The 12,539-nt window shown below is 48.3% G+C and overlaps 2 protein-coding genes across 5 annotated transcripts in view; one reads left to right on the plus strand and one right to left on the minus strand.

The window, feature by feature from the left end:
- The window catches only part of Tg (thyroglobulin), a 181,717-nt gene that overhangs the window by 148,895 nt on the left and 20,283 nt on the right, over positions 1–12,539 (plus strand). For both annotated transcript variants that reach the window (XM_036208076.1, XM_036208077.1), the window contains exons 42-43: positions 8,216–8,380; positions 9,435–9,602. In XM_036208076.1, the coding sequence (XP_036063969.1) occupies positions 8,216–8,380; positions 9,435–9,602 (333 nt within the window). The remainder of the gene's footprint in view (positions 1–8,215; positions 8,381–9,434; positions 9,603–12,539) is intronic.
- The window catches only part of Sla (Src like adaptor), a 50,704-nt gene that overhangs the window by 37,502 nt on the left and 663 nt on the right, over positions 1–12,539 (minus strand). The window contains exon 1 of one of the 3 annotated variants that reach the window (XM_036208079.1): positions 2,087–2,221. The exons of the other annotated variants lie outside the window; for them this stretch is intronic. The gene's annotated coding sequence lies outside the window, so the exon portion shown is untranslated. Of the gene's footprint in view, positions 1–2,086; positions 2,222–12,539 lie in introns of those variants that run through there. 3 annotated transcript variants of the gene reach the window in all.

A 12,539-nucleotide genomic window follows, 5' to 3' on the forward strand; every position in this document is an offset into this window, starting at 1 on the left:
GGGGGAGGGAGTGCTGAGGGTTGCTGGGCCCCACAGAGGCATTTTTCAAGTGTTTCTCACAAGACCAGTCTCCATTTCTGCAGGCTGGGACAGGTGCGTGCAGTCAGTGAGGCACAGCATCCGTGCCCTGTGTGGCCAGAGCAAGCAGATGCTCACAGGCAGACAAGGGAGTGGAAGAATGAGGGAGCAAGTTTTAGAAAGATAAAAGAGAAGAGAAGCTGCCTTCCCCCAGATCTCCAAAGACCTTGAGGCCTTAATCATGTTCTGCTGACTTGGATTCCCTGGGGCATCTTTGTTCTGGAACTGCTGGAATTAGCCCCATAATAAAGCCACTCCCAGCAGTAGCAAAGACCTGTACTGGGATCTGGAAACAGCTGGCTGCCTGGCTGGTGATAAAGCCATGGTGCTCAGCTTCCGGCCTCTGTCCCAACCTTGTCACCACTCTGCCACAGCACCCTCATCTCATGAGCAGCCACCCCAAAGTAACTGGCCAGCCACCTCTGGGTGCTCTGAATAGCACAGAAGGTGCTTTTGGAAATCCTGCCTCGTGTTCTCCCATGATGCCTTCATGGGTCTTCATGTTCCACTTCCTCATGACAAGATTCTATTGTCAGAAGAGCAAGCTCAAAGTTGGCCTTGATGTCATGTAAATTGCTGCCACCCAGTTGCCATCAACTGGATGGGTGTAAAGTCATCAGTCAGGGTCAGCTCAGCATGCAGTGATCCATGACTAATCACACCAACTGTGGGAGGCTGTGGAAATAGCCTTGTCAACAGAGATGAGAACTCCAGTCCTAAATGCCCCCATTACGCTAGAGCAGTGGTTCTCAACCTTCCTAATGCTGTGACCTTTTAATACAGTTCCTCATGTTGTGGTGCCCCACCACCATAAAATTATTTTCATTGCTACTTCATAACTGTAATTTTGCTACTGTTATGAACTATAATGTCAATATCTATGTTTTCCGATGGTCTTAGGTGACCCCTGTTGAAAGGGTCGTTCAACCCCCAAAGGGAGTTGCACCCCACGGTTTGAGAACCACTGGCCTAGGGACTATTCCATGGACTAGAGACTATTCTACCGCTTTAAAATTCTAGTGTGTGTATCAATAAGTTTAGTGGACATTTATATGCAAAATATTTTATGGGCTATACTGTCTTTTCATGTCTGTGATTTCATTTGATCTCATGAGAACTCTATCAAACATTGCTTAGATTATCTGGCAACATTGGCACTATTTACTGGAAACTTGATACACATAAGCCTTTTCATGCTGCCGCAAAAATTCCTACTAACACATATATCAGGAAGGTATTTTTCTCATCCTTACTTTAAATCCAAGAAAACAGAAGCCAGGGAATTTAAGGAGCTCTCCTAAGATTGTCTAGCTGATTAGTGAGTGTTGGACTTGAATTTGGGCTGGTGACCTGATACCCCATGCTCTCAGTGCCTCTCTTGTGACATTGCTACATACCCACTTTACAGATGAGGAAACCATTACCTAAAGGAAGAATCTAAGTGCTGTACTGAGCAGAATTTTGCAAGAGCCCCCAACCTGAAAGGCCATTTCCCAACTAGTCTTCCTATGTCTCTTCAAAATAATAATAATTTATGCTTGCTTTCATATGACAGATTTGAAGGGCATGATAGGATATAGACTCTAAGGATGGAGCCAAGATGGAGGTGCAGAAGGATGCATGTCCTTCTTGTACAAATACATCAGAACCTTAGCAAGAGACTCCAGGAGGACCCGCAGTAGCATTTGAAGTAAGGATCTGCTTGAGTGGAGAGCTCAGAGGCTATCAGTGTCTTCATCCTAGTGGTGGCTGGGCTCAGACCATGAGATGAGGAAGTGGGCTCTGCCAGGGAAGTGCCAACCCCATCTGTATGCACAGACTATGGGGACAGGAGGTTCCAAACAGGCACCGGAAGCTAGAGCCACAGGCTGCAATTCAGTGAGTCAGCAGACAGTTGGCCCTCGGGAATGAAGAGATAGTCTCCCTCAAATTCATTCCTTCTCCTGTAGTATGTAGAAACCCCTGTTAGAGTAGTATATTGCCTCAACCCAAGCTAGTTAGCTCTTACCTCTCTGTCCAGAGTCACCACCAGTCTCTTGGATGGGTCATCACTGTTGTAGACTGTCCCAAGAGGCTCCCAGCTTGTTCTTCTATATTCCCAAAGCCTACTGTCCCATTGAACCATCCTGCACACATATACTTTCTAGGGCAGGTAAGGTCTTGAGTCTTGAGGCATGGTCTTCTAGTCAAGAGATGGACAATCAGATCTCAGATTCCAACTACAAAGTTAGGAAAATGTATGTCTCCTACAAAACCACCCATGGATAACATGTATCTAGGCCTTCCTAGAAAAGTATTCCAAACTCAACAATGACAGAAAGTGTTAAACTGCACTTCAGCCTCTACTCTGCCACCTATGGACCTAGCTGTCACCTTCTCTCCATAGTCCCAGAGACTGCTGGCCCTCTTGGATGGATGGACTCAGGAATGAATGAGAGGGAGAAGCAGAAAGGACCCTTTGCAACTCCTGATTCTGAAATCAGCTGTGAAGGGCAGTGCAGGCCCATGTATGTGGAGGAAGTGTTCTTTAGTATGGATAGGCTCTGGGACTGTACCTTACGTCCCTTTTTCAACAGAGTGCCAACTCCACCTCACCTATAATTAAAGTGGCACTTTCCAAGTGTGACACCTTGTTCTGGGAAGTCAGTCATTTTTAACTACCATGCTCTTAAATGGTTTCTGACAGTGATGGAGCCTAGTAAACATGGTAGATGTGACAAGTAACAAAAGTGTTTTGTCAAGTCTTTGAGATGTGGAGAAGACATGATAGGTGGACATCCCATTCCAAAGGAGCAAAGGCCAGACTAGTCCTTTCTACTTCCAACGTAGTATCCAGGAAGGGGACACTGGGTCCATGAAGTCTGCTGTTAGAGCCTGTCCCCTCACCCAGACCCTTCTCCCCTGGGTTTTTTGTTCCATATCACCACTTGATTCCCTGTGAAGTCCTTCAGTGGCCTTAGCCATACCGTGTACTTGTTGATTAGCTCCTGTGACACTGCTGTCCCCATGACAAGGACCAAACTATAGTGTGTAATCAGCTTTTAAATATGATCTAAATGCTTTTCTATTTGCAATGGCAATGGCAATTCAAGGGGACCATGAGGCTGTACTTGAAATTGTAAGGAGCTGGTGAAAGTCCACAACTGGCTCATTATGAGTGGATAGAGGGCTCTAGGAACTGGCACAGCTGAAATATCCATGCAACCCAGTCATCTGCACCAGGTAATAGGGATGGAACATCTGAACAGACTGCCTATGAATCTTACCTGGATTCTGCCATCTACTGGGGCAGTGTGTTGTCATGGAAAAAAACACTGGAATCAGAATTGGATCTCAGCCTCTCTACTGGGTACCAGCAAGCTACTAAACCTCTTTGAAACTCTTCCTGAGTCTACAGAAATGCTAGGGATGAAGTAGGGGCATACACAGAAAAACATCAAAATAAGTAGTATGTGTACCTCATCTAAGGAAAGTCTAGGGTATTTAGAATTGGCTCCATAGCTGATGGATCTGTACTGAGAAGAATGCAGTGAAGTTTTAAACATTTGGCAAAAGACTTCAAAGGACAATGTTGTGTATCTGTAGCCTTCCTAATCTGCAGACATTACACCTCCTTTACAGAGCCCTGAGTGAAACTAGCCTCCATCAGGCACTCCCAACCCATTAAGGGGAAGAAAGATCTCATACCATCCTGCTCTCTGGCCACCATTGTAAGCCGCTTCCTTATTGACTGCCACCAGCCAGCCACTCATGAGTGGAGACTTAGAATTGGTGATGTGCTGTGCTAGGCTGGGGCTGTTCTCCGAGGGTGGTGGTAGAGCATGGGGGAAGTTAAGATTTATAGTTTTGGCTATTATTACCAGCCCTGAGATCTCATACACCTCACCTGCACATTCTGGACTGTGGTCTCCCAATCTGTAAAATCAGGGCATCAGGGTGGGAAGGTTGCTAATATGTAGAGGGTTGTTGTAGAGATCACAGGATAGAAACATCCATAAATTAAGAGCCTCAGCTCTTAAGAGGCTGCTTATGGAGGCTGAATGTCTTTCACTTTCCCTCTAAGTATATGCACATGTGTGTATACACATGTACACTTACACTCAGTCACTTTCACATTCTTTCTACCAAAAGTGCCCACCCCTTGGTTGTGGCTTGCACAAATTACCACTTAATTCCTGTAAGAATGGACAAAGTAGACCACTCCCATCTGACAGCCCAACACTGAGCAAGAGCAAGCCATACCATGGTTCTTCCCACCCAAGTTCCATAGCCTCTGCTAACTAAAACCAAGAACCACTGATTCCAATGAAGAAGAAAAGAGAAGTGAGCCGTATACTCATAGGGTATAGTTTCAAGATGAAGTTTTATTAATCCATTGTCATCACTCATATTAAGGTCTGCCAAAACTGTGCTATAGACTTCAGTGATACTCACGGTCTCAGGGATCAAAGAAAGAGATGACTCCAGGCTAAGGGCATTCAAGAGACCATTAGCACAGGCTTGGATAGGAGCCATTGTTAAAGTCTCTTTGCTGAAGTTTCCAGAACCATCGCTAGGTACTCCTTGCCTCTCAGAAGCATGCTCTGATTCCAATGTCCATGGGATTCAGTGGCAGGCTCAGACTTGGATGCATTTCCAGAAAAGGAAGGGTACAGAGCAGTGAACATGCACCCTGGTTTTGCTCTCCATCCAGAATCCCTGGACCACAGCCTGGCCTGGGCTCCTGATTCAGATGTCCCTGCCTCAGATGCTCCCTCTAGCTCCTCCAGCCATGAAGGGATCGATCAAGCTGCCTCCTACCCTTTGGCTCAGTTCACTTCTGCCCTACATATTTATAGGAAAAGGGTGATGAACATATGGCTCTAGCCAGTGATGGAAAAATCAATTCACTCCCCTGCCCTCAGTAGCCCACATTCTGGAGGCACTCATATTCAGTCATTGCTCAAGGGCCTGCTTGCTGTGTGCTCAAGCCATTTCAGCCTGACCGTGGACAGATGGAAGCAGTGATATTCCTAAATACTTAACAATACTCTGTTCAAAAGCTCCCTTGGACTTCCCATAGCTGTGGAAGCATGACCTGTACCCTAGGGCTTGTGTCAAGGTAACGCTTTCACTGCCTGTGATTGACTGTCCCCTGACCTTATTTCTCAGCATCTTCTATGAAGATTCCTCTCCTCCTAGAAAGCCACCTACATCATCACCCTTCTGTGTGCTGGCTCCCTCCTTTAATACATATATAGCTCTTTACAGGGATGCTGGAGTCTAGAGACCACAGCTGTTGTCTTCGACATTCCCAACCTACCTGCCATCCTTCCCACTCCCCCAGAGACCAGCCAGCCCCCCATGACACTCATTTCCTCCCATCAAAGTCCTCTCAAGTACTGCCTCTCCTCTGCAGAGTTCTCCAGGCATGCAGGTGCCCCACGACCCCTCCTTAGAGTTCTCAATGCATAAGAATCCTGGGCTCTTTCCTGATCCCAATCATAGAGGTATTGCTTGAGGTCATTCTGATACACAGACTGCTAAGCACAGTCCATACTTTGAAAAACTATGCATCTGGCCACAGCTTGAGGACTCAGGGCATAAGACTCTACACAAAAAACAGGCAGAGTCAAGTACACTTAGGTTGATCCCTCTTAAGTAGCTGAGTGGTTGAATTCACAGTAGTTCATAACCTAGTGGGATCTGAGGGTGTGGGTGCTCCTCAGGGTGCTGCAGTGCAGTGGGGCTGTGGAGTCGTATATGTGCTTCCTCCCAGCAGGAATAACTCATGACATGGTGGGAAGGACACCAATGCTTCACGCCATTCCCAATGCTAATTAGTGTTCACTGTCACTGAGTGCCAATTACTGGTGTGGGGTCTCTTGCATCTTCTTTGGAACTGTTGATCCCCTTCCATGAGAAGACAGGGGAACTTACAAGACAGCGGGCAGTCCTGAAACCAAAACCTCAGTCTGTTTCTACAGCCAGGACCTTTTTAGTGGGTGTCGGCCCCACCCTCTCACAGAGACAGGCAGGGAGCAACACCAGCGGCCACAGATACAGGCCTGCTAATGCAGAGTGGGTAGAATGTGGAATGGTGGATGGCTGCCTGGGATGCACCTCGTCGTGTCTGTCCCTCCCCAGCTGTGAGACATGAGGTGCACAGCTTCCCTTCTGCCTGCTGCCTGGCACCTCAAGAATCAAGATTCATGGGTTGTTCTGAGAATGGAGCACAGTTAATTCTACTGGACTCTTGTGTTTATGGTCTGTCCTGAGCTGAGGCTGCCGTAGCCCATGCAAACCTGGGTGCTCACTGTTGAGGAGGTGGCTGTGGGCTTCCCACCTTCTCCTCCCAAGGAAGGAAGGTCTGAGAGGGAGTCCTCTTGGGGCACACTGAAGTCACAATTTCAGCATGACTCAACCAGAGTGACAGAGTTGGTGTTCCAGCCTGGTCCCTTTCCCTCTAAGCTCAGGCTTTTTTCTAGGCTGTACTCATCAAGGACCACCACTTCTTAGTCCTAACAAATGCGCCCCTCACCCCCAATGAGGGCAACTTGTTTAACTGCTGATTTTTCCGCCAAGACCAAGGTTTCCTTCAGAAAGATTGGTTACAACAAGAAGAGAGAGGAAAGTTCTTGAAGCTATCTCAGAGTGTCAGCGAAGCCCACGCCTTTACCCACTTCCTCCCCATATCAAGAACCCCAGCTATTTATAGCCGGCAAAAATACTGAACATCAGAGGCCCACCCTGAACTCATGCCCTCAAGCATTCCTATAGGCAAAGTGGGGTCCACTTGACACCACCTCCCACCCCCACACTCTGCAGTGCAGAACAAATGTGGAGCTGCAGCATGAATATCTCCAGTGTGAGTGCCATTCTGTTGCAAGAACATATCAAGTAGTTTCTCAGAAAAAAAAGAAAAAAAACTGGCCACTTGGTGTTACAGAAATAAATCCAGGGTGTAAAACTCACACTCAAAATAAGTCACCCACTCTGGTGCATTGCCAAGGTCACACTGCATTCCCAGTGGCTGGCTGCGTGTTTGACCTGCACTGTTGTTGATTCTCATGAGGAACCTGGTGGATTCTCTTTTGTTTGTAGATGCTGATGCTCAGAGCAGTCTGTTGTGCACATCTTGCCGGAGGTACCAGCTGGCTGAGTTTAGTATCTAAAACACAGTAAAAGACAGAACCCTCTTATGCTGTCTCACACTATCTCGGGTCTGCAGCCCAGGCTCTCTGGCTTATCTGCACAGCTCAGAGATGTTGAAAAGGGTCACCAGGCTATATATAGCTACTGGGTTTACAGTCTTCCTCCTGCTCACCCAGTGTACTTTCACGTTCCTCAGATGAGTTCCTCACTGCTGGCCTGGCCTCAGGCTCTGCTCACAGGTCCCTCCAAGGACCTAACAACTAGGTAGCGATATGGGATAGGTACAGCACTCTCCCCTTAAGAGCCTTCAGGTATGTGTAAGAGTCTGTCTGACAGTGGCTGAGTGCTTGACCATCGAGCTCAGGTCCTAGATGTGCCTCTTATCAGCAATGGGCTTCTCAGAGGAGCTGGCCACTTGTGTGTGCAGGACACACACTCATGCTAAGTAGCTTGCAGAGGTTCTTTGCCAAGATCACTGAGCTCTAGGCTTTCCCTGTCTGGTTGCATGTCTGACTAGGTACCCACTTCTCTATACCTTGGACACTTCATCTGTTACCAGGCATGATAGGCTCTTCTGCGGCGGCGGGGGGGGGGGGGGGGGAGGCATCTATTTTCATATTCAGCTATATCTTAGAGTTGAGAGACCTTGCTGTTTAAGGAACTCCCTGGGGATGGAGGTAGATGCAGTTGTATCCTGCAGAGTTCTTTTACCAGAAGCCTTTCTGATCCCTGTTCAGAACCATCATCCTTTGCTTCCATATACTTCTTCCACTTCACAGTGAGACATCATCTGGCTCTCTCACTTCACAGATAAGAAAAACCAAGTTTTTCACATAGCACGATGCTACACATTGGTCAACACTGACATCACACATGTTGGATCTCCAAGGATCCCAGATATCTGCATCTGGACAAGGGGACAGAACTCTGCTAAGACCTGAGGGTCCCAAGCAGCAGCCAAGGCCGCACAGACTGTCAGCCCAACCCTTGCTCTTTTTTCCAGGGAGGCTCCGCACTGTCCCCAGCTGCAGTCATCAGCCCAGACAGGGCCCAACAGCAAGCTGTGGCCTTGGCAAAGGAGGTTGGATGCCCTACCTCATCCATCCAAGAAGTGGTGTCCTGCCTCCGCCAGAAGCCTGCCAACATCCTCAATGATGCTCAGACCAAGGTGGGCACCCGTGTGCATGCAGGCTGGGGAGGAACAATCTCTTGTCTTTACAAATGGAAGGCCAAGGCCTACCAAGGAGATGTGATGACCTAGCCACCCAAGCTACACATCCAGTGGATGACCAAGTAAAGATAAATTTGTCTCCTGAGTCCCAGTCCATGTAGGAGCTGCAGGCTATGATGGAACACACAAGGCTACTGATGAAAGTCAAGTTTCTCTGTCATTTGAATGTCTTATGTACAAAGTAGGAACTATGATGGAATCCTAGAGTTGACAGATGAAATGAAAATAGCACTTGAGAAGGAGCACACCCCATGCTTGAACCATAGAGGCACAATGTCAAGTCACAGCCCCTTAGACATACAGCTGGGCATCCCTTTCTACCTCGAAAGACACTGCTCTCAGCCTGGGTATCTGGCTGCCTCTGATACTGGTAAAGGAGACATGAGCAGGCTTGATCCTCATATCCTCATAAGAATGAGTCTGGACCCTGAGACCTGTTGGAGCAAGTCTTGTCCTCAGCCTCACCTATGTGGGCTGTGCTGGCAGTGTCACCCATTAGAGCCACTGACTTTTCTTTAAGGCCTTCCCCTTCTTCCTGTTCCTCCTGTAAGCCTCTTATTACTTCAGCAGAGGAGCTCTGGGAGGGTCCCCTGGGGGCCCAGCATTGGTGAGGGGAGATTTGATACCCAGTCACTGGGTCTCCTGCTTGCCTGTTGTCCTGTTCATTTTACCCTTGTTTTCCATTGGAGCTCACTGGATTTGGAACATGGGCATTCATGGTTAAGAGCCCACTAAGCAAAGCAATCTACTGGTTATATAATAGATGGATACTTTGAGGCAAAATTATGGGGTTCTGGAGGTGGAGAAGGACATGGCTCCATCTTGCAGAGTTCCCTTCACAGAGACCTTTTTGGTATCTGTCCCTGTTCAGAACCCTTAGCCGTTTGCTACAATCGTCAGCTTCAGCTACCCAGCCAAGACTGGAATTGTCCCATTTTTAAAAAGAAAAGTAAAGTGCATGCAAGTAATGGCCTTCTTCCTCACCCTGCAGCTCCTGGCTGTTAGTGGCCCTTTCCACTACTGGGGCCCTGTAGTCGATGGCCAGTACCTACGCGAAGTTCCAGCCAGAGCGTCGAAGAGGCCCCTGCCAGTGAAGGTGGATCTACTCATAGGGGGTTCTCAGGACGATGGGTTAATCAACAGGGCAAAGGCTGTGAAGGTAGGTGAAGAGAGGCAGGGAGGGGCCCGGGCAGCCTTCTACTGGCATACTAGGTCAAGAACTACTGGCTGACAGAGGACTGTTAGCCAAGGCTACAGAAGCCTGGAGATAATCATGGCAGAAGCTGGGTTCAGAACTAAGACATTTACAAGAGGTGACTAATACAGATATGCCCACAAATTGCAGCTGCGAATCAATCACTGTGAAGAGCTTAGGGTAGAAGCTGACCGGGGTACTCCCAGCCTCGGGGGCACTGTGCCACAAGCACAAGCATTGCTCTTCTACAATGTGTGTATAAGGACGTTTATCACAGCGTTAATTAATGTAGCAAAAATAAAATTGGGAAGAAATCCAGATGTCCCTTGACAGGGAAATGGTTGGCTAAATTAAGACACACTCTAACTGCTAAATATTATGCAGCTGTTAAAAACATGAGTCTGATCTCTCTGCTGGCTGGAAGGATGCCTCTGATGGGCTGCTAAGTAGAAAACAAAGATGTAGAGAAACATGGAGTTGAGTTAGCACTCTTGTTTAAGAAGCAAGTATATGCAGGTATGTAAATGAACATATTTGTGTGTTTCTATATGAAAGGATCATGGCGTGGACAGATACACCAAGCAGTTAACACTGACTGCCTCAGGAAGTATAAAACAGAATGGCTTAATCTCCCTTGCTGCCCTCTCCACATGATGAGTTCCTTGGAATATAACTATTTCCTTGCAATATCATATACAATGCTGAGAGAGGACACAGGATCTTTGGGGAGGAGACCCTGTCCTCGTGATGCTCACTCTGGAAACATGCTGAACCCTCATCCCTTCTGTCTGTCATGAAAGAAAGAACTGCTTTCAGAGTCTCAGCTTAGGGTTCATCTAAGACAGGGAGCGTAGTGGAGGGAGGGAGGAGGGGGCAGGGCCACCCTGGCAGGTGCTTCCTGCACCGCCTTCCAGCCATAGAAGTTCCCCAGCTAGTGATGGAAGTAGCCTCCTCCTAGTACATTTGGGCTGCGATAGGTCAAAGCATAGCCCGGGTCAGAATTCTCAATTTTGCTAGCCAATCATAGGAAGGCTGCTTGGCTGTGCCTAGGACTCACCCTCCCTAGCACCATCCCAGTGGCGTTTGGGGAACTTCCTGTCACTGCTGACAGACCACAGGGCCAGAATCCTTCCTTGATGTTGTATTTTGCTTCTCCTTGAGTTATCCAAAGTATTCAGGGCGAAGTTCCCTTTGTTCACTCACAAGGGCACATGGAGGCATATGGCAGGAGGGTCACTGCTAAGCCCACCTTGCTGGGAAGGTATGCCCTGGAGGTGGCCAGAGCTGGGAAGCCAGTGCGCATGTCCATGCCCTGCCCCACAGGGAGCTAGGCCTTGGTACATTCACTGTTCATTGGTTACCTGTTTCTGTCTCACTGAGCTCTGGTGCCTAGTCTTAGGACCGTGTGTCTGCTGAGCACACCCGCGCACAACCACTGGCGGAAGCAGTGGCTGATGGGAAGCCAGAGTTCGGCTCTCTATACCAGTCCCTTATGAGTGGGAAGCGTACCCCTCTGGCCTGGCTGTCCATTCAGCAGCAACCCCCACCCCACCACCACCCTGTTTGACCTCAGACTGCTGCCAGAGCCAAGAGACTGCTGACCTTCTCCACTTAGATGCTTACAGCTCCTCATCTTTAATTCACAGTGGATGGCTGGGGCTACCTCTGTCCCCACTCAAATGCACATAACCACCACCATCCTCCCAGTGCACCCCCATTCTCAGGCTTAGCAACAGCAGATTCACCTCATTTTCTCTCAGTCTACAAGCCTTCTGCAAGCCAGGTCACTCAGAGCCAGCAGTCAGAGCTGTATCCTGACAGTGACAACCCCCCCTAAACTTGCTTGATGGGATCTAAATTTACTCCTTGCTGTGCCCTTGCTGTCACCTTCCATGGTCAGAACAGTTCCACATCTTCGCTGTTCCTTAGCTATGCTTAGGGGTGTGACATATGCTGCCCCTTCTCCTAGAATGTCCTCAGGCTTCACGGGCCTCCTCGTTTCATCTGGGGTCCCTTCTGAGATCCTAAACCCAGGAAATCACTACACCTGAGCAGGTGCACAGCATGAGTATCAAACACCAGCACCTGTTTGCTGTGCCACTGAAAGTGGACCCGTTGCTTACAGTGTGCCAGAAGCAGGGCCAGTTACGGTGGACCTCACTACCAGGAGTATCCTGCCCTCTAAAAGGTAATGGTCAGATCAGAACATAGAGAATCAACATGGCAAACATCCAGGAATTGCTATGTGCCTGCTGTGTAGAGAGGTGGGTACCATGTCCCTGAAGACAAGAGGTAAGGTGAGGTCCATTGCCCAGAGCAGCACTGTCCGATGGGTGACAGATGAGCAAAGACTGACCAGAAGCCCCTCCCTCCCTTAGCCTTCTGTCAGCAGTAGAGGGGGAGAGTCCTGGATGTCTTTTGTCTGTAGTCGGGAGCATTTACATTTCCCCAGAACCTGAGACTTAGTTTCCCTATCTGTAAATTGAGAGATTATTCATAGAGATCCTGCTGAATATTCCCAGAGGACTCAGAAATATTCCACTGTGCAGAAAATAGTTAGACCTGAATAAATGTTATATATTTGTATGCTTAATTCTTTACTAAAATAGTTAACAGCACTGGTCCCAAGAAGACATACAAAGGACTTATAGCTGCTGACCCATCTGACCTCCAGCCAGTTTTCCAAATCACTGCAAAGGTACACGTACATACTAAAACAGGCGCGCACACACACACACACACACACACACACACACACACATACACACACACACACACACACACACACGCTCTCCTTATACCAGTCTACAGAAATGCCATCTGGAGCCCAGCCCATAAACACACACAGTCCAGGGAGGGATAGGTGACTCCTAGCCCTCATTCAGCCCTGAGGACCAGCCA

Source organism: Onychomys torridus, chromosome 16 (genome assembly GCF_903995425.1).
Source record: "Onychomys torridus chromosome 16, mOncTor1.1, whole genome shotgun sequence".
Classification (NCBI taxonomy): Eukaryota; Metazoa; Chordata; class Mammalia; order Rodentia; family Cricetidae; genus Onychomys; species Onychomys torridus.